This window comes from Choristoneura fumiferana, chromosome 14 (genome assembly GCF_025370935.1).
Source record: "Choristoneura fumiferana chromosome 14, NRCan_CFum_1, whole genome shotgun sequence".
Classification (NCBI taxonomy): domain Eukaryota; kingdom Metazoa; phylum Arthropoda; class Insecta; order Lepidoptera; family Tortricidae; genus Choristoneura; species Choristoneura fumiferana.
Genome location: NC_133485.1, coordinates 6,425,887 through 6,449,239, shown reverse-complemented (window position 1 = coordinate 6,449,239; position 23,353 = coordinate 6,425,887). Strand labels below are relative to the sequence as shown.

The 23,353-nt window shown below is 36.8% G+C and overlaps 1 protein-coding gene across 5 annotated transcripts in view; it reads left to right on the top strand.

The window, feature by feature from the left end:
* The window catches only part of retn (retained), a 153,598-nt gene that overhangs the window by 99,696 nt on the left and 30,549 nt on the right, over window positions 1-23,353 (top strand). For all 5 annotated transcript variants that reach the window (XM_074097340.1, XM_074097342.1, XM_074097339.1 and 2 more), the window contains one exon: window positions 7,337-7,409. In XM_074097340.1, coding sequence (XP_073953441.1) covers window positions 7,337-7,409 — 73 coding nt within the window. The remainder of the gene's footprint in view (window positions 1-7,336; window positions 7,410-23,353) is intronic.

The window sequence follows — 23,353 nt, the reverse complement described above, 5'->3', positions numbered from 1 at the left end:
GCAGTTGTGTGTCATTTTGTTGCGGATTTCTAACGTTAACGTCCACACCTACGAGTACCACAGCCAAATTCAACGAACGATGGTTACGCGTGCAAAATCTTTTTACGGTCAATATCGCGACATTTTTCTTCTCTTCGGCGGTATGAATGGCAGGTATCACAGTCCACTAATCAACGGACCATCAACGTCCAACGAACCAAGGACGAGTTTCGGGCTTTAGTGTTGCGGATGTTTTCCGCAGTGGCGTAGCTAGGTAACCAAAGACCATGGGGCAAAAAATAAACTAGGGCCTCAACAAAACTGTTTAAAATTTTTGTTTCGTCGTGTTTCGAATTCGACGTACTCCAGATTTGTCATTATTTTATAGTTTGTAAGTCAGAGTCAAGGGGCACCTTGAGTTTGGGGGCCCCGGGGCAATGCCCCGTCTAGCCCTCCAGTAGCTACGCCACTAGTTTTCCGTCCACTTTGCCTGGATTGGATGTTTTTCGTCCAATAGACTTCGGTTAAACGCTCATTTGGGCGTCAGTTTTGTCCATAATTTTGGTTTTCTGTCATTCACATTGGATTGACGAATATTATTATCATCATCATCATCATCATCATTATATTTAAGAGCCTAGGCTCTTGTCGGTGGAGTAATCGCCATTCTGTACGCCTCTCTGCCAATGCTTTGAGCTCCTGATACGACATTGCATTGACCTTCTCTTTGGCTTGATCCATAAACGCACTTCTCTGTCTTCCCCTGCCACTCCTGCCCTCTATTTTCCCTTCAATGATTGTTCCTATGTACCTATCATGTCTTATTAGGTGCCCCAGCATAATCCCCCTTCTGTTCTCAATCTTTCTCAACAGCAGTGTGTTCTCGCCTACCAAATTTAACACCTTTTCGTTTGTTTTTATTTCCGTCTAGCTTATAGCTTCCATCCGCCTTATAGAAAACCTTAATTTTCTTCAGTGTGAACCGTCAGTCCGTCAGTTCGAGTGGGTTACAGGGTAATTCAGTCGTCATTCTGATAAGAATGCTGGACTGATCATACCAGAATGAGGGTGTAACCGATGTCTCAGTAAAAGCTACAAGTGGTGACTAAATATTACTTGGTTGGAGAATGTATATAATATATGGAACTGAACTTTTGAAATTCAACTTTCTGAAACTCAGAGACTTAGGTACCAACGCTGCTTCTTTGATCAATAAAATTAATTGAACGTCATGCAATCATGAAATGGTATTGCGGTCGTCAACTATTTATAACACCTATAAGTTTATAGTTATGTTGTAAAATAAGCGATGCACTCATAAATTTGCGCATAAAGTTAGTAACAACTCGGTAACATTGTTTGCAATCAAGATAGCCTTGTGTCGACATATTCTATAATGTTTATGCCGTATTAGCAAGCAATCGTTGGCTTATTGAAATCCGTTTTAAGTACATCAATAACCAAAGGCATTAAAGTGATTTATTTTATCCAATCCCACTTGAACACCTTTACAAAGTTAATAGTACTATTTTTTACTTACTTTATCCACGTTTTTTTGACTATATTTGCATTTTCATCCAAGCTACATAATCCTATCCTACTGGTAGGATCTCCGTTGCTCAACGTTTCAAGTGCAATTATTTATTGAAGAGTTCTGTCCTGCGGAGACGATCCTCGCTAGACCATCAGAATTTCACTACCAGATTTATTGTCATCGAATTTACACATCTAAGTAAGTATGCCGCACAGCTTATACCACTGAGGCTAGAAATTTGTGGTACATACGTTATTTGAGTATCACAGAGCTTGTTTCATTCATTCACGAGAGTGAAAATGCTAGCTTAAGCTAGTATTCAATACATTGTCATAAACATTTTCACACAAGTTCGCTTTATAAATTTCACAGAGACAGTAGGTCATTCTGTTTATTTTTCATACCAGGCATTATTATTACTGGATGTTTTAATATTTGATTTATTCAAGCGGAAGGGGAGAGTCGGTAATTGGCGCGTCACAATGGAGATTACTCGGCTTAGCGACAAGTTTTGTGATTCAAATATTGACGGGCCAGTGGGCGACAATACAAGGCCCTGTTATGATAATATTCCAGTCTTTTCATACAATTTGCCGAGGAAACGTTCACATCCAAACGTCTCATAGTTCTTGCGGGCAGTAAATCGAACGGACGCTAAGTTGGAATTCACGCCGCTTCATATGTTAATTTATCAATTACCGTGACTTGGGACACGATTTAAGCAAATTTTTAATTGTTGGGATAACATATTTTAAAGTAACAAAGGTGTCAGTAATCCCCTTTATCCAGTGTGCTCGAGTGATTTTGTCGTTTATTCGGCTTTAATATTTACGTTGGTAGGCTATTCAAAACTCTTCAAGCAGAGATAAGTACGGCTCTATGAAAATCTTTTGACATAGTGCTCTACAACTAAGTACAAAACTAAGTTAAAATTCTTCTGATAAGGCTGTAGTACCGAAACATTACAGACTTCAAGTACTTCAAGTTCAGTACAGATTTTGATCAAATTTATTTATGATCGCTTCGGGAACAGAAAATATACTCTTACAAAGCAAACAAACAAATTTCCAAAATATATGTACTTCATACGTACATAATAAACAAACGCAATGACAAACATTCAATAGCAATAGTCGTAGTTTTCGGTGACCATAAAAAATATCTATTGACTAAAATGAACCATCCTTTTCTGTGATTTCAGTTAATTTATCGGCAACACTTTAATACCACAGCAATTCATTTTGAACTTGGAACAATGTTTTATGAAAATTTTAGTTCTCATTTGTTTTGGTCTATGTATTTGGCAACAAATAAGGTCATTTAGTAGACAAAGTATGGGTACATGCAGATTAGCAGCTCGTCAAGTTGTCGCTAATGGAACGGAGTCAAAAGGCTTGACTCGCGAGGCAGCGCGCATCAATCTTCTCGATCGTCACTCGCTCCCTCGAGATTAATCACCCGAGCAAACGTTTTCGATTAGCGCCGGATAGAAAAAACGGTCCAATTATTCATGACCGGTGTTTTTGAAACAAGGGTTAACATAATGTGAATCGGAGTTTTTAAACCAATAAGCTAGTAATTAACATTGTGTGTGTAATATCATATTGTTTTTATCAACAGTTGGGTATCCACGGGATCGGAATCCCGAAATCTCGATTGCTGAGTCTAAAGACCTATTTGACAAAGGTCTTATTCATGCAACGTTAATGAAGCCGAAACTGTAATTTCAGGAGCTTCTGTGACAATTCCGGAATTTCAATTCACGTGAACCATATTCAAGCAATCCAGCCGTGGCTGCAGTGTATTTTTGATGAAACAAGACTCTAAAAGTCATAAGTAAACTTAATGTCTCATTATCATGGAACACTTGACACCAATTGATCTAGTCCCAAACTAAGCAAAGCTTGTACTATGGATACCAGGCAACGGATAAACATACTTATATAGATAAATACATATTTAAATACATATTAAACAACCAAGATCCGAGAGCAAACATTCGTATTATCATACAAATATCTGCCCCAGTCGGGAATTGAACCTGGACCTCAAGCTTCGTAGTCAGCTTCTCTAACCAATTGGCCATCCGGTCGTCCCATCGCTGTTTTTTTAAATTTGCGACTTACGGATGTGATATGAACTGATATGGTAAAGGGCCGAGTAGGTACTCGACACACTAATGCACAATAGACGACACGACACCCTGCTGCTGTCATCTCTATTGCTAACGAATAAATGACATAAGATTAATGATGCCAACTATTGGGACAGTGTCAAGCACTCGTACCGTCTACCTTATCGATGAAAATATCAAAGAAAACCCTTGCTAAATTTGGTTCGCAGCGCTCTTTTGTTGTTAAAAAAAAGGACACGCATGGACTTTTGTGTAGTTTTCTCGGAGTGTTTGCTTGCCCAAGCCACGCTTTGTTTTAAGCGGAGCGAAACCTCGATCTAAATAAATGTTTTTGCACTTCGCCTGTGACCCGATTGTCGTATAATGAAGCGCGTGTAAATATATTAGACGGAAACAGGAAGTGTCGAATGGCGTTTCGTTGTATGTCCACGGCCCAGTTCCTCGTACGGCTAAGTGCCTCGATGTAATTGTCCGGTCAATGCAAATAGAGGTGTTTGATCGCGAGGCGCCGACTTGTTTTAGCGGCTTTAGGACACTTTTGCTTGTAGGGATGTGGCTTGGTATCTGCGCGGCGTAAAGTGCGTGGAAGAGCGGAAGTTAGTAAATCTTTGTAGATCTTAAGTTTGACCACAGCGTTTGGCTGAAATTCCTTAAATTGTGTACATATCTATGTGCTTGGAAGTAGTCATTATAATATTTCACAATGTTGGTCCTATGATTGATTATTGAGGTTTTTTTTTGATAATATTGCAATTCATCAGGAATTAAGAAGTTGAAAAATGACTATGTATTGGGCATATGTTAGTCGAAAACTGCTGAGTCTCTCGAAAATGCCTACGTTGAAGAGAAAAATGATCCTTTTAATATGGTCGTTGTACTGCCTTATGACCCTAATATATTTGTAATATAATAACTTTGCAGAGCTGTATCATGGTGTACTGCCGTACCTAACAAAATATAGTACAAGCCACTATTAATTGTACTAGTACCTGTAGTTGAGGTCGCGTATTGAAAACGCTTTGAAATAAGCACAACCTTAGAAGAAAACCTTACAAGATTGTTTAACGGATTTCCTCTTATTCAAACGTTTGAGTATGATGTCACATCTTTCGAATTTAACGCAGTATCCTCTTCGCGACGGCCATAATTGGCATATTCCATGACATTATTTTCTCGGAAAACTTGTGACAGTATATCTTTTGTCTATTTACGTTTAAAACAAGCTTAGTCATATAGCCGAAATTTTGTATCGATTTTGAACAATAGCATTAGTAATATATCTGATCACCACTGAGACAAAAGCCGTCGATTAAGTAAAATACATACTTTACGACGATCATTCACGTAAAGAGTTGTGCTGTCTTCTTGAACTGAGTTTAAAGTCTGTTTAAGATTTACTTATATGATGATTTGTCCAAATGGAAATGATTTGAAGAATCGTCATCTAAATAAGCAAGGTTGTTCCACACATTTATGTCCAATAAATGACACCTTGCTGTCCCCTCTATTGGTAATGACATAAAATTAAAGATGGCCACTATTGGGGCAGTGACGAGAACCTGAATACGTTTATCTTATCAGTTTTACTCATAAAGTCGGTTATAAAATTTACACACATTATCTTAATTTTTCACATGTTTGAAGATTCTTTTTTATATCGATTTTTACAGGGTCAACAAGAAAGATCTAAAAAAAATCGGATATTTTGAACGAAAGTCCTGTCAAAGATGTAGTATCTGCTTTAGTATTTGTTAGAATGGCTTTTAGCGTTGCCATCATCGCGTTTCACGCATGATACTAGTAGGTACAAGCTTGATAGGTACCTTCTGGTTTTAGGTCAGATCTTCCATAGCTTAGAAAGTCTCAAAACGAGGTCCCGATGTTCTATCAAATTATTTGATACTTGACCCAGCGTAGAATGCTCTGACAGTAAGTTTCATGAATTCTCTTGTCAAGCAATGCGATGTCACTATGATTTTTTCTGTGAATAAATTCAATGGGTCACGATTCAGATCATTCGATTCGATTGTGCCTACGTCGCATTCGAACTTCTTTTGTTCCACCCTTTCAAGTCATTACCTATCGTTTAGCGTTTATCGTCGAGCTAAAGTGATACACGTTTTATCTGTATTTTGTGTTGCACTTAAGTGCCGGAAATCGGCGTAATTACGCCCCATGACATGTTCTGGGGGGCTCACATCTGCACACTTATCTACGTTACTGCATTTATATGCGGCTATAGTTGCTTGACGTTTCGTTCGCTATAATTTGTTTTATGAGTTATAGTTACTATCTTAGCAATCAACTGAACTGAACTTGTAGCCATCAGTGGAGTATTTTCTGTTATTTTGTTTCTCGCTGTGCCTGAGCCAGAATAGACCCGATAGCGTAATTGTTTAGATTACTTGACGATACTCGAAATATTTATTGGTACTGTTATTATTTATTATACATCAACGCGTTCCCGCCATATTGTCATTCAAAGAGTCAAATTGTGCAGTAAGCATAACAAAACTGGTCGCAAAACGGTCGTGTAATGTAATTCCTATGTCTTCCGTACATGCGGGTGCACGTGGTCACTTCGCTCCGTTGCACACTACCTACGGACATATTGCGGACTTACTAAACAAGTCCTATTATAGTGTTATAATTGAAATAATAATTCTCATGCTTTTCGTCACTGTTCGCCCGTATCAAGCTGCAGACTGCCAATTGCAGTGTTACTATGTATTTCGATTACAGTGTAATTGGTTGACCATAAATAAAAGCAACACTTAGCGTGAGTTGCACGAACTTACTTTAACCTTATCTAATGCCAAACAAGTTATCAAATCCCTTTGATTTGACAGCTGTTTTGACAGCTGTCAAATCTCCGGTTAAGTAACATTCGGCTTGCAAAAATTTACTTACCGTAGATTTGACGGCTGGTTTGACTTTAGTCATCGATCTAGTAACTTGGAACAACACACGCACCTATATATTGTATCAAGTAGTCGGAGATTTTGTTTTGCTAATATGAGTTTAGTTTCTATTTGATAAATAGTTTCATTGTGAGATTTTTTTCTTTTTCAACCTTATTCACATAAAGTTCTATCTGTGTATGTTCTAATTTTAAACCTTGTATTTGTATCGGCTTGCTTTATACTAATTACACTTAATAATAAACTATAATCCAAAAACGTTTAGCCGATCATCACGGTACAATTTACTGTTTATCCATTGAACAGATATTTGGCGATGTGTTAACAAAGGATGATGTCGTTATAGAAAATTATGGCGCCAGTTTTTTGTCGCCATGGCAGACCTATTGATGCTTTTGTATAACCATTTGAAATGTCGTGAGTTTTATAGAGAAATGATCGTGAGGGATATACATATACAACCCCTAAGTTTCACCACAGAGTGTAAAAGTGTTCAATAATATTTGAATACCCTCAGAATAATTCAACAAATAATTTTGAACCAATCCCTTCTGTCACAGGGCGTGACAGTATTGCGTTAGAATAATTTTAGGAATCTTATATTTTCTTATAGATGTTTAAGTATGTAATGACTAACATAACATCAGCCATTATCGCAGAGACAAGGACAGAAACAACCTTCTGATTCTTTCAAAATAGGGTCCCAATGAATAGCCGTCCGTAAGAAGTTGTGATACTGTTATATTCACTGTTTTTTTCTTGTTACAGTTGTACGAAATCAGTGATGACCCCCAAAGGAAGGAATTCCTCGATGACCTCTTTTCCTTCATGCAAAAACGAGGTAAGTTCATTTCCCCATAACAGGTTTTAACTTTGTTTTTAGAATCTTAACTCCACTTTGATTAATCCTCTGTAACGATTTATATTTCTTGTAATTTATCATTAGTTTAAATGTTCCATTCACGATCATCAACGATTGAAATGATATGGACTGGCTAGTTTATCGCGAACCGTTTGACTGAATAAATTACACGGCACGAGAGCTCTAACTTTATTGGTGACCGGACATAAAATTTAATATAGATCTGTATGAGAGGTATTGTGAGTACGTATAGGAAAACGTTTTATATTGTGGAGATCAGTGGTCAGATGATAAGATCAAGGTGATTGATGACTTCGGATCAGGCTGCCAGAAGAAGATATTAGTAACAAATAAAGAAGTATTATTTTACATTCACATAAATCAGTCGAGAATAAAGCTGCGTTAATATTAAAGGTAGTAAACATCACCCACACATGTTGACAAAATCCTTTAGCAGTAATCTTTATACATGTAGTCATTCAAAATAATATTTTCTTTAATGTTAAGAAGCGACTGTTGACCATTACCAGATTTAACAGTTTATTATGCTCATGGCTGCGTCCCGTTAAGAAAATAAAGAATAAATAGGTACTCTAGCTTCAACGCGATCCTAAGAAAAAAGAGTGTTTGCAGACGGACGGACGAATAGTCAGCAAAGTGAAGAACCCTAATAAAATCTAGATTTAGTCATTAAACTTGGTTTAAGCTTCACGGTTTCACAAATGTTGGCACTTAATCCTATGTTGAGATATAATATAACAGATAGCCATTGATAGTTTTAGTAGCGTATATACTAGTAGTCGTAGACCCCAGTAGGTATTAGATATGGACACAAAATTATATACAGACTGATGATCTGTAATTAAATAAATATATCTGCAAACCGATCCAGAAAAAACAAAAAAAAAACTTACCAAAAAAACAATCTCCAACGCATCATTCATAATAAAACCAAATAAAACAACCTGAAATCGTTATAATGCACTTAACGACTAAAATATATGGCGTCCATATCGCACGCTCGCTCATTTATTATTTTCACTTCGTATTAATTAAGGTTACAGCAATATCACAAGAGAAATGAGTGTGGGAATTCGCCATCTGCATCTGAGCCAGATAATCATTATACTTTAAATATCATAATAGAAATAATTAAGCGGGAGATCGCTCGATCGCCGCAAGCGTTTAGATCGTGCGCGGGCGCGTGATTGATAACTCCACGTCTCTCTTCCTCGCACTCAGGGCTCGGACATCTCTCATCCCCCTCTAGCATTAATTGATCTCTGTTGTAAATGGCGCCATGATTGTCGCTAGATAGATCATGTTGATTTTCAACCGCCTAGTTGTTAGTCAAATCAATACTCATTGTTGCACCACTGTTATTTATATGATGGTATTTATTATACGGCAAAAGGTGGTAATAACGCAATCAAACATCTTTTGCAATTACTTTATAGTTGGTACTAAATCAGGGTTTGAATTATCATTATTATATTAAATTCATTTGACTTTAAAATTGGGGTTGCGATTCTTGCGTCGATTAATCAAAGAGTTCGAAGAATTTGATGCGCTAAGCATTTGTTGCTTTCACTACACAGTTATTAACATCCCAATAATAGTATTAGTAATTTGTAGGGTAGTTTGATGGGCGGAAATTAAGGAAATATCTTAAACAGAAGATGCCGTATCCACCCGCAGTTCGTGGACCGCTGTGTAATTGAAACAAAATGCCGTGAATCAACGGAGCCTATCACACCGAATTTGAATTATTTACTGACCATTCAGTTTAAAGGGATAAGTACTATTCATTAAATCTGCAAAACTTTACATATATATGAAGTTTAAAGTTGGGACTAGGTAAATTAGTGTATTAGCATATGTTTTTTTTATAAGTACATATACTGCTACAGTTACTGAGCACGAGTTACTAAAATAAGAGACAAAAAATAGTGAAAGTTCATCAACATGCTATGTCATCTGCCACAAACTACGAAAAACTACTAATAAAAGAAGAGGTAGGTGCTTAATACACATGGTACAAGTACACTTCAGTTGGTAGTTAAAGTCAAAATGTAGCAGATATAGCTAGCTGCAGCAGGCGAGTTGTCAAGTTTGGTTTATATGTAGAACGCTTGACGTTACAGTTTTTAGTTCACTGATTCAAATATAATATTAAAATAAAGGTTCCCTTAAAGAAATAACTGTTCGTAAAAAATAACACATGAAAGCAGTGGTTGAATGGAAATCACAAATATACTGATCGTTTAAGACAAATGTGAGAAAGAAAGTATTTATGGTTTTGGGTTCTACCTTCGTGCCGTTCAGTATAATACATGCGATTTATTAAGTAGAATATCGCTCATAGTCCTGGCTAGATTGTAACACTTGTCTTTGGACGCTACTAATTAGGTAATGATTCAACTCAAAACCCTAGTCATATTTTTACACGCGCAACACCAGAAGATTGTAGATGCGTTGCTAACGTAGGGAGCCAAGATAGAATACCTCTAGTGCTGGTACCTAATTTCACCGATTATTATAATCTCGACGCTGACACAGCAGTGCAAGCATTACTGCTTCGCGGCAAGAGCACGACGCGACGGCGTTAGTAATCCGAACGGACTTTGCAGATCCGAAACTACTCCTAAAGTTACGAGTCTGTGTGACGCGCGCTCGGTACCTCCGTTGAGAGTATCACACTTCGCGATCGCGCCAGACCTCCTTATCTTGTTCGGAATAAATTATTATTCAATTTATCACCTCCGAGCAGGCCCAATAAACTCCTGGTTGTTATTACGCGGCGCGAGATAACAAAACTAATCGTTACAAGACTGATTCTTGACGACGCCAACAGTTTTATTTGCATCGAGAATCTTTTGTGGAACTTAATAATGTAGACAAATCTCTCAACTCGATTTTTTCCATTCGTAATGATCCGATTGACTTGAAATTTGATCAGTTCAGAGTTCCGATAACAATGCAGTAATCAAGTACCGCAAAATGAGAATCAGTTCCAAAGTGAACGAGAGTGTTGACGTTTCATAGGGCACTCGCTCTATGTTATAGTGGATATAGTTAGATCAGCTAAGAGTTGTTGTAAATGAAAAACTATAGAAATTAAAGAAACAGCTTAATTTTATTGGCCTTAATTTTATTTTACATTAACAAAACTAAAGTCAAACGTCAAACTTTTAATTAGTTAATGCAGCGCGTGTGCGTGCATCACGATGATCTCGTATTAATAATGTTTTATCATTTATTACATATGAGTAATGACAATTCCTCGCCACGCCTTCGACTTCTCCGCACTCTGTCTTCGTCTTTATGCAGATTAAAAAGTTTTTTTTTATCAGACGTTTAATGTGACGAACGATGTTAAATGTTGATCCGTTGTCATGGTGGTCTTTTTTTAAATCGCTCGATCTAATTGGATATGCAAATGGCGATTGCATGAGCATTACTTTTGATTAGCAAACACAAATTGATCTGATATGCGAACTTATTTATCGTTTAACTTGATTTATGCAATTAAAATATACGTACCCTACATGAATAAAAAGTTCGATTTCAAAAGAAATCATAGACAAAAGTCTATGGTAATATTTATAGGTATAGTATGACAAAGATGTTAATATCCATGGGTGACGTTAGCACAAGGGTAAGTACTTTTACTATTATCTATTCTGTGGCAAGGAGGATGCTTTATTTTATTTACATCATGAAATATTTGATAAATTATTGATATTAGCTTTAATATTATTAGTGCTTTAATCTCAAACTGAAAACAACGAACAAAAGATACAAACACACGGGATACGACATTCACGGCAAACTGTAAAAGTGATGTTTTGCAACATAGTCGTTAGTTCCGTTTTTTGTGCCACTGTAGGTACCCTACCTACCTATTTCTCTTTAATCTGTAATAGTATGACAGTTATTAGACTATAGTATGATCTTAGTATGACTGTCCATTTGTAAAAGTTTCTCTTGCTCCACTTTCTTTGCTTTGATGATAATGACAATCACAGTTAGTGCTCACAGTTAATTTGGGTTCGATTTCCAGGACAGCTCGTAAATTACGTGTCTAATTCAATAACAAACAATTAAAAAATGTGTTAAATTTCGTGTCCTGTGTGGCATGGAATAATTTTTATATTTAAAAACAATCTAAACTTAAAGTCTCGTTGGCAAAAAACGTCTGGCCATAAACTAGAAAAAAAAAACTAAGACTGTGTAGTGCTTTTAATACCGACAAAATATAATGTAAAAGGTTTATAATGAACGTGAATGAGTGGGGGTGGGGGTGCCGTGTTACTACGGCGCTCGTTAGCAGCTGATTGATCGGCCATCGGACCGTTTCTGTCCGTGACTTTATACAGGATGCTGCTATGTAATAGATATTATCTTACCAATATTATAAATGCGATAGTTTGCTACTCATTCATGCTAAACAAATCGGGTGGTTTTGGATGAAATTTGGTTAGTATATAACTAGATTTCGAGAATAACATATAGGCTACCTAACCTGCTTTAATTGCTGATATTCCCACGGGATCCACGTGAAGTGCCAAAATCATAAACACCATGTCATTTGCCATGTTGCCACGAGTAATAGTTAGCTCAATATTAAACACTAAAAGTGTACGTAACTGTCAAAATCAAAAGTGACAAATTTGGCTGTGAATGTCTATTGCGTGTGTGTCTATTTTGATTTGGTAACATTTATTGCAGGCAGTTCAATAGACAATGAAAAAAAAAACATTACATTACCTACACATAGGCATCTGAACACTCAATAAGTATAGTAGAAATAAAGGTGATGATGAGATTTAAAAAATGCAAAAAAAACTACTTGACAGCTATTGCCCGTAATACTGTCGGCGAATAACTTACCTATCGTTGTCCTGCGAGAACAATGCAATATTCTGAGATAAAAAGTATTCCATTTAATTATATACATAAGCTATTAGACTATCAGTGTGGCAAATTTTATCCATATCAATTGAACGGTTTTTTCGTGATGGATTGACAAACATTCAAACTTTCATATTTATAATATTAGCACCGAGGATTATATTCGTCAAATAATAATCACGATGTACGTCCACACCTATTGTTTCACTTGTTAATAGCGAGTGTGGTATAACTAATAACATCTCATTCGGATTCATTTCCCGTGATTAATTATCTGTTTAATCGATATAAGATGTTGTACCAACAGCCTTCTCAAGTTTCCGAGGCGTTAAAGGCTTCAAAACCTCTTCGAATGTGAACCCAAAGTAGTTAAGATTCGTCGCATTTTGCCGTGCGAGGTTCTTGATGATAGATGAGGTTAAAGAGTTGATCTATCAAATTTTTTTCATCTCATTGAAGATAGCCTTTGTTAGAAGTTTAATTGGTGTCTAAACTAGCTCGTGGTTAATTCGATTTCTGGCCGAGCTTTGCCCATTTGTTTTCGAGTTCATTCAAGTTGATTGATTAGAGGAGACTGATATTTGTGGGCGGGGTAAGGTTATTGCTTTTCGGAAATGCTTTGAATGAATGAAATCGTAGATTAAAACTGTTTGTGGCTGCTTCTTTTGTTTTAATTTAAAGGTGTCTTAACCATGATATGATACAATACTGTAGAAATTGTCGCAGTTAGATGATTCGAGTAAAAACGAAGATTTAGGAAGAACGAAAGAAAGAGAATACATAAACGCAGAAGACACAACAATGTTAGTACAAATACATAGACAACACGAAGGATAATGACAGAGAAAGAAAGAACATAACGCTGAAGCGTTTATATTATAACAACACCCCAGCGCTGATTTTTAGCCCGCACCAGCAACAATTGGTAATACTGGACCGCTGTTTGACATTATCATTCCGAGATATTATGATCCAGTACGAGTAATTAAAGATAATTATCAAGTTTTGTTTATTTCGATAGTGTGCAAGAGTGGCGTGGAATTCAGTTTTTTAAACGGTTTTCTTTTAATACCAGTGGAACGCAAGACATCATATGTCTAGCGCGCTGGAACTCGAATTCGCCATCTCTTTCTACACTCATGCTATATCGTTCTACAGAAAGAAATTGTGAATGCGAATGTTATTAGCGGTTCAGCGAATACATGTATTTTATTTTAAATAAAACGCATGTCAAATAATATAATTAGCGTTACTTGATGGTATCTGTCGCAATAAAAATAGTTCGCGAAACGGACACGACACAAACGTAGGGTTTTGGCATTCGTCTCAGTTTGGCCCTTTTATAAAAAAACGATTATGTCACAGTCTAAAATTATCCAAAGATTGATGATCTAGAACATTCCTGCGTCGGATTAGAAGGGGGTGAAGATGGATGGTTCGTATGAGTGTTTACAATTACTGTCAGATAGGTATTGTTGGGGTGATTTGGATTACTTTTCTAATCCAACTAATATTGTAAACTAGCAGCCAGCGCTTCACGCGTGTGCAGCTCTGAAAACAAAGTGCAAAGCACCTACGCTACTAAGTTATGACAAGGATAAAAAAATATATTGAATGAAAATACTAATCCCTTCACGGGTCAACGTTTACTGGCGCCCGCGCATTATTATTGTAAATAATTTATTTTTAAAATAGTACTTAAAAGAAAATAAAGCGACATTTTTGATCTTAACGCAATAATGTAAATAATTAATAGTACTTAAAAGAAAATAAAGGACATTTGAGTTTGATCTGTAACAAAAAATAATGTAAGACTTCGGTACATGGCACCTTCTCGAGATAAAAAATATCCCATGTTAATCTGGAATCACGTGTACAGTTGTTCTCACGATGTTTTCCTTCACCGTAAAGCCCTTGGTAAAGTTTGAATTAATTACGCACAATAATTCGGAAATCCATCGATTCTTTCCTTGAGAGACCATAGTTTAGGTTAAACCACTAAGCTTAGAACTACTGAAATATATAATAAAAACGGTTCAGTACGAGTATGTCCAGATACCGTATATACGAGTCCACAAAGTTTACCTCTTTATTATTATATTAAAATAGTATATATTGAATGAAACTATGAATCCCTCTTCACGGGTAAACGTTTATTGGCGCTTTTCCGCGCATTGTGACGGTCATCTCGCGCCAATAACGTCGGTGCGCTGTCACGCCCGCAAACCACAAGCGACCAGCGTTAAAGGCCAACATGGACTTCGCGTAGGTACTCTCTCCTCTTCTTCTTATTTAAGAGTTACACATTACACTCTTCTCGGTGTAGCCGATGAATGGCTCTCCACTTCTCTCTACTCGAAGCTGCCTCCTTAACATCCTTATACGACATGATGGTTACCTTCTTTGCTTTGTTTTTGCTTGCGTTGGTACTAAAATTTACATACAATAAATAACAAATATGTTATTACAGAAACAAAAAAACATAGACGCAAAAGTAGCTTATTCTAAGCCTAAATAAAAAAGCCTAAAAAAGCTGGCTGTGTTTCACGTACTTATGGTTAGGCAAGTTTTTTTGTTATGATCACCTAAGTTCGCGAACTTAAAACAACAAGTCAGCTCGCCAACTTACTTACTGGTACTTTAATCGTTGTCTTTCTCTCTCTGTCTTTTCACATTTTGTGTCATAAAAAGTATGTCACAGTGACACAGCTCATGCAAATCTGTATACCTACTTATAAATATTGTTTTGGAACTATCGCCACATTTTTGTTAGCTAAGACACACTAAAGTAATTTTTCTTAAGTGATTTAAAATGAATGTTTCTAGCTCAGTTGCTGAAATCAGTATTATTTAATGTTGAACATCCTTCAAATGAAATCATAAACTAAAATATACGTGTATATATATATATATATATTGAGTAGCATTAGCTGCGATAGGTATGTATTCTATTTTACGGTTTGTTGGAAAATTAATACTCTAGTAGCAATTTATCTTGCAGCTTTAAAATCACTTTTGCTAAGTTATACAACCGGTTTCAGTATTCAGTATTTATTTATTGCAACACCTTTTACAAAAAAATATAAAAAATGATGCCCTGTTGGGGCGTGGCAATTTTAAAATTAATTACATTAGGTAATTAAGTTATACATAACATATTATGCTATTTTATCCACATGTAATCTTTATGGAGAGGTTTAAGGTTTAAGTTTCAATTGCGGTAGTAAAGTCAGATTCTTGACATGTTTCAGTTTTGTAATGGCACCTCTCATGAATTGTACCACACAGTTCAAAACTTAGAGTAAATTCACCAATGTTTGCGAACTTACCGTGAATGTATGTTTTGATCCAGTTTTACGCCTCAACAACGCCAAAGTGCTACAATGTTCTAAATAACATTCCATTCTGATTCTGAAACACCTTCGCATTTTATGAACCTCGCTTGAAATTTCAGTTATTATAAAAAGGGGGTTTTACGTTTGATTTAACTTTTTATTTTTACTTTTACGTTTGGCTAGCAACAATTTCAACATTGACATTGTTTATGTAACTAAAAAAAGCAATTCCGTTTAATTTAATAATTCAAACTTCGAACGCCGAACGCTATTTCCGACATTCTAGAATTATGACGTTAATTTTTAAACGGCTCCCATTCGAATAGACAAGCGTTCAAAAGCGGCCAGTACGCAATCCAACGGATTCCACCGAGATTATGATCGATTATATTTTCGTCGGGTTTTCACACTGTCATGAAAAAATATGTAGAGACGTTTTGTCGTCGCGGTCTGCGTATCGGGATCAAAAGCGTCCACAGCTGTTTAATTCTTTAATTCTTATACAAATAAAAGTGGAATTAATCAAGTCGGACATAGTGATGAGACATATCTCCTCGCACGACAAACGTAACACGCATAGCTCTACTTCTTAATCGCATTCTTCTGTATTAATGTCGTTTTAGTGGGAAGCAACGTTTATTTATTGCGTTTTTCATTGATCAAAGCATGTTATTAATTCGCGTTTAGAATTTTAATAGAGCCAGTTAAGTATTTTGAATAATTGTTCCTAATATTGATTTAATGTGGTTCGGGAGAAATATTTCGTGAGCAAGAAAACACTGGTTTGTATTCTTGAATAAAATATTTATTTTGCATTCTCAATGTGACATAGAATGATTTAGAAAACGTAAAATGGTACAACCCTATAGCGAACGCTGTTGATCTATACCAACTTCCTGTAGTCGCCTGCGCAGATTCGATGCTAATCTCGCGACGAAAGTATTAACAATATATCAAAGTCTACACTTGAATAGTCGCTTTATTCTAATTTTTATATTAAACTGAACGTCCCATAGACATTTAGTGCTCTATTAATATTTTTTTAATGTAGCTTTTAAACGTCTTGTTTTTTATTTTTAATAGTTTTTGTACAGCGTCGTCTTTGATCTGCTGTAACCAGAATGCCGATGTTTGAATGTTACTTTTTATTTAAATTAATGGCATTTGTAACGATGCTTTCTTATAATAAATTCATCAGCTCGCTTAAGGGTGTTAATCATGAATTTTTATGGCTTATACACCGGTTTTTGATGCTTTATTAAGGTATTATGATGTTAATGTTTATTGTTCAGCTAATTTGACCACCACCAAGGACGAAGCATTCACAATGTCAGTTTCAAACTTTGCGTATGCTTAAAGTTAATGGTCTATTAAATAAAAAAAGTATTTCTGGGGTCATGTGATGACCACCATCGATGAACTAATGTTAAACATCGATATCAACGAGCTCATGATTGCCAATTAGTTAGCGTCAATTTTTAAACACGCAGTCATAAGACGAGAGCGATTCATTTTGATAATCCTTTCATTTATTTCATCAGACAGGGGTCAAATATATTGAAAAAGTTCCTACTTTTCTACTTAATAATATATTCCGTGTCTATTAAACGTCATTCGATTTTGACATTTGTGTTTTTTTTCTAAAGTCAGGCGCGTGTCAACGTCCTAATGTGATCGAATTTGCGGCCGAAAAATGCATTGTTTTCGATCCGAGTGCGTGTTTAATCGATTATTTTAGGCGTCGAATTCGATCGTGTTCGAATTCTCGCGATTTAATCAAAGTTTGAAACCTGACTCTACCACAAGACTATACTTATGCAATATCAAGACTGTGGCCCTAAAACTTCTTTAAAAAAACAATGATTAATTAAAGTTTACTTACTTGTTTTTGTTTTTCCAAGAAGGATAATAAAAGTGTTATTGAGACTAAGGGGGGAGGGAGGGTGACCGCTGTAACACTAAAATTTGAGCAGACGATTCTTTCCTCAGTTTGTATGGGGCTATTGTAGTCAGTCCGTCCGCATTAAGACCGCCAGTAAATCATATTCGTCGTAAATTCGATTCGAGTTACAATGAGAGATCTGTTCTCATTTGAATTTGAGAATTCTTCGTGCGACATTCGTTTTTTGATCCGGATAAATGGCGGCGTACGAGTTTGTGAGATGCTCAATTGTTTTAGTCTGTATTTCACTTTGGAACCGTAAAGTAGGGCGATATCCCTGTAAGAACCAAACATGTAGAATTTGATAGGATCATTGCATTGTTATGGATTTAAAGAAGTTACTTGCCGTTCTTTCCGTAAAGTCGCAGAATAAATGGAAAATCCCGTGATTCTACATAGTTATATAATAACTTTTATTTAATCGTATTAAATGGAAATATGACAATGTGGTTTACACAACTTATATAAAAAAGTAATAAACGTGGCTATCCGTGAAAATCTTACAATTAGGTCATGCACAATTTACAAGATACACGCAGTGACATCTCTTAATTTTAGCACAATTGTCAAGCATTATGTTTTGGCCACCTTATTTGATTTTTTATTGCTATTATTTCTACTACCCCGTGTGATATCTAACACCAAAATTAGCTTGTCTCCTCAAATGTCACTTTTGGCACTTATTATTTACCTACGCGATGCAGTACATGCACGCAGTAACTTCGAAATGTCAGCCACGTCCATTCTCACGTCCACTCGGTGTAATTATTGACTGCACTATTAACTAGCATTTATAGCTCATTTAGAGTCGCGCCTGAGTAGCGATGCAAGTCGCGAAAAGTGTGTATGAACTAGCTTTACTAGCCTTAAGCCGACTTTAGACTTGCAAGAAAAATCGTGCAAGTTGCATTACATTGCGAGGCCGTAAAGCTAACGAGTTTGTAGTGTTCAATCGAGCGCCGCAATGTAATGCAACTTGCACGATTTTTCTTGCAAGTCTAAACTCGGCTTTACACCCTCGCCTCGTCTCGCCTCTCGTCGCGCTCACTCAGGAAGCGGTTTATTTGGGTGCAAATCAAAGAATTTCTTGATTAGAACACCCTACTATAAGAGTGTAAACAGAAACTCATTCTCCATCGGTTGCCATGCGAGACACGAGACAATGCACGAGGCGAGGGTGAAAAATGTAGTAGGTACAGTCGACGAAACTGAATCGCGTACCAGCATGGCACCTTTTCATAATCAATTTCGCTGTGATTTCTATGGCTGATCTATAGAATGTCAATATGACATCAGTAGCACAAAGGTTCCAACCTGATACGCTATTCAGTTTCTTTGACTGAGCCTATCAATAGTGCAGTAAACGCCACGCCTCGCGAAAAAGAGTAACTATTCATCGCAATTCAAGCATCAAAATTGCCCCTAGCTTTTGTTTATATGACCGGGCCCCACACATCACGGCGTGTTTATGCGACAAGCACGTACGCTTTACTTTGTCGCACGACATCTGTTGAACATGACACGTGGCAATATTCTTATAACATATGTCGTAAAGTTCATGTTGCTCTGGCCAAGCGAAAGCTATTGACAGACGCGTTTTATTTCAAAAGTGTGAAATTTATTGGCGGTCATTTGTAAAAGAATGGAAACTAAGTAAATTTTATGTATTGGAGTAATTTTATAGTGTTAAATGGCATCTCGACGACTTCATCGGAGGGCTCGTAAAAGTGACCAATTTGTTATCTAACAGAAACAAATAATACGGCCACCTACATGAAATACGCTCTCACATAAGAACAAAACTCAACTATAGCCGCCTAAACCGAAAGTTAAAATTGCTTGGACAAGAATTCTCAGTCGGACAAAAACTGATACGTCCTTTGTAATCTTTTTGACGCCACGGAGGCTTACGCTTGCAAGTTAATTGCTTTCGAAGTTTTTTTTTTGTCGTGGTCGGTAAATGTTTTATTATTGTATTTTGTCTACCTGAATTGGTGGAGACATTGCGATGATACGAGACGGTGAAAAAATGACGATAAGTTGGGGCATTGGGCACTGAGTCATGCATGAGCCGACGATGTACATAACCACGATAACGCAGGTATATTGTAGGTACTGGGGAAGGATTAAGCCCATTTACACCTGGAAGACAAATTGTGCAAGCAACATTACTGTGCTTGATTGACAACTATAACCGGTTCCCTTTACAACCTCGCAATATAATAGGTACTATTGCACTATGTTTTTTTTACATTTTTGTACATTTTTCTTGCAAGTATAAACTCTAAAACGACTTGTTCACAAAATTAATTAGGTCTACCTACTCATATTTCAAATTCAGCACAATTTTTCACTATTTTCGAATGGTGTTTTCAAACTTGATTTTATCGGCCCCTCAAACAGGAAAAGACAATCAATATTCTTTGTGATTGTAAACACGAACGATATCAGTATCTAAGTATTTTTTGCTACCTACCTAATGAAAAAAATCGTTACTAGCTATTGCCCGCGGTTCGGCCCGCGTGGAATTCGGCTATCGCGCGCTGTTCCCTCGGGAACTGTGCATTTGTCCGGGATAAAAAGTAGCCTATTGCACCCTCTGGCTGATAAACTATATCTATGCCAAAAATCACGTCGATCCGTTGCTCCGTTTCGATGTGAAAGACGGACAAACATACAAACACACACACTTTCGCATTTAGAATATTAGTATGGATAATCAAGTAAATAAACTTTAATAGACTGTGACCAGTTTTCCACATCTGCAACCCTAATGTCACTTCCGCCTGTCCCGATCCCAACTTGCTCACGGTCCATCCCCAATGCAACTTTTTTCACTCCCATTGTTTCCGAAACAATTTCTAACAAACATTCGGATATCTATTCACTGGACACACCCTTATAAACTTTTTCAAAGTCAACCGAATGCCGACATTTCTCAGAAGGTGCGGTTTACGACTAGCACATTAAGAAAGTTGAAGATAAAGCAAACCGTTATGAATTATAATTAAATTCTGAAGTAACATAGCTTTATTAAGGAACAAGTTGAACAAAGGACTGTTGGCAATGTCAACACTAGTTTCCGTCGCCGCATAAGGAAACGGAATGAAGTAAAACAAGTGATTTGCAACAAAGTACGAAATCTTGGTAACACTACTAATCCAACACGAAGCACATTTCATGGCGGATAAACGTCGTAAAATCGAAAATTCGAAGCAGATGTTAGGGTAAAAGTCAAAGCTGTTTCTAAAGATGCTCATGAATTTGAATTGAAAGCTGAAACTGTACACACGTATTATCTGTAAAGAAAGGTATAATTAAATAATTTTAAAATAAACGGCAAGAAACGGCCGTTCATCAAAGATCATCTTCATGGTGTCCCAGGGACCGTTCAGTTCCAGTACATACCGCTATTAGCGACAATTTTCCCTAATAGCTGGTTATAGTATCGTCCGTGTCGATATCGATCGTGATCGTGTTATTTGCGGCCGCTAGATGGCGTTTCGCGGAAGCGACGCTGCCGCTGCTCGTCACGCGGCGCCGGCGCACCCGCAGCCATTGCTATGTAATTTATTGGTTATTTCGCAGTAATTGTACCTTTACCGCCCCCTACTAAATGGCTCTACTTGGCGTGCAAGACGTGCCCGCTAACATTGTTTTGGATTACTTAAAATATGTTTATCTTTTCGAGAGTTTTGATCCAGCGCGGTAGGTTGCGGTTTGATTGTTATTTGTTGCTTGTACCAATTGTATCAACATCACCAGTCGCGGTGTTATTAGAAGATAACACATTGATTTTATCGTTGTCAAATTTATCATAATTTATTGTTTCTTTAGCGCTAAATTTTGCTAAGCTTTCTCCTCAAACACGTCAGAATAGATTAATTCATCATCATCATCATCATGTCAGCCGAAAGACGTCCACTGCTGGACATAGACCTCTCCACTCAGACCGGTCTTGTGCTTTCCGCATCCAACGCGATCCCGCGATCTTAAACAGGTCGTCGGTCCATCTTGTATAGATCAATTAACTTAATATATTGTTTGCTTTATGTTGCCGGCCGAGTGAACGGATTAAACAAACGCAACCTCCCGTTCGAGTTGGTTGTTGTCACGCTACTTAACTATAAGTTAACAAACACATTGCGGTCCAACCCGGTTCTTAATTGTTTTGATCATCAACTTTCTATTTGTCAATTTATTTTCTGCTTCTCGCATTTAATTGATGACATTTCCTTATATTGTACAGCGGTGTGACCCTTTGAAGCTATTCTTTTATTTGTTAGCGAATCAGAACTTTTTTCATTTACAATAGCTATTTCCTTAGCATCATATACGTTGTTATGTTCATTTGTGTATAGATATAGATAAGGTTTATTACACCGAGCCCCTGTTTTGTCATGACACTTACGACAGGATTGCAGCGCGACGGGAAGTTATTGCGGGCCACTTAATTAAAGTAATTGTGTAATTGTAGAGATTACGGCAGCTTTGATAACGCGCGAAGTGCGAATTACATCTGACGATTACGATTATAATTGTACTGCTTGAGCCCCTTTTCACAAACTTAAATTACCTACACGTCTACGGGTGTAAAATTGCAAAATTTATCCAATGCTTGTAGCGTACAGGTGCAGAAATGTAGCTTGTTGTTTCGTGAAATGGCCCCTGGTCTTCGCCACTTGAGTCGTGTGTCAAATTATCCGCGCTTGAGTCACTGACAAATTGTTGACGCTGTGTGAAAAATTGCAATGGTACTTCATGACAGGATCTGGGTCACTCACGTAAAAATGTGTAGAAATAATATTCGTTATTGACAAAGAAAAACAAGTTGGCAATGGAAAGTAAATAGTCGAATACATTTATTATTTAAACTGTACAGCGCGTTTACTGAAATCGACTGGAATTGTTTTAAATTTATGTTTGAAAGTTGAGCAAATATCTCAGATTTGAAATAGGCGAATGTTGTAATCGTCTAATTCCAGAGAAATAGAATAATACTCGTGGAGGCCGGTTTCTTGGCTCTTGCGCAATTTGATTGTACATTTGTGAAATACGAAACGGACATTTTAATTTCATGGGTTTGATTTCTTCTATAATGTGTTTGTCACCAGCTAAGAATATTCATCATCTGCGTCATTATATGAACTCATTTCATGTCAAACATTTATACCTATTTCTATACCATTTTAATTAACACCTATCATGTCAACATCATCATCTTCAACTACTTGCATCTTCTCTCCTTCGCATCATTTCTAGATTAAACTCCACGTACATCAACCCGATGGCCTATTTTGTCGCCAGCTATTCCACGTCCCCCCTGCGCTTGTGCTTGTTCTAAATAAAAACCGCTAGATTACCCCCGGTCATTAATCATCCTCTCGCCATTGTCACAACACGGCTCGCATTCTCTGATCTTACATTATAGTTGTAATTTCTAACACTCTCCGACAAACCCAAATTGTCTCGAATCTTGATCAATTTGTTTTTCGTTTTTATGGATTATTTTAACTACTAACGGACCCTTATTGTTACTTACGAGAAGATAAAAAGAATTGAATACCTATCCAAATAGTCAACTCTACGAATTACTCTGTTTTTGATTTTACACACTTGACACTTTATTGAAGATGTAATTACCTAGCTAACTTATCTCTTTGATGGCACGTGTTCCGACGATTGGCGAAATCTAAGAATTTATTATAGTTTGGAGTTCGGTACATTACTTT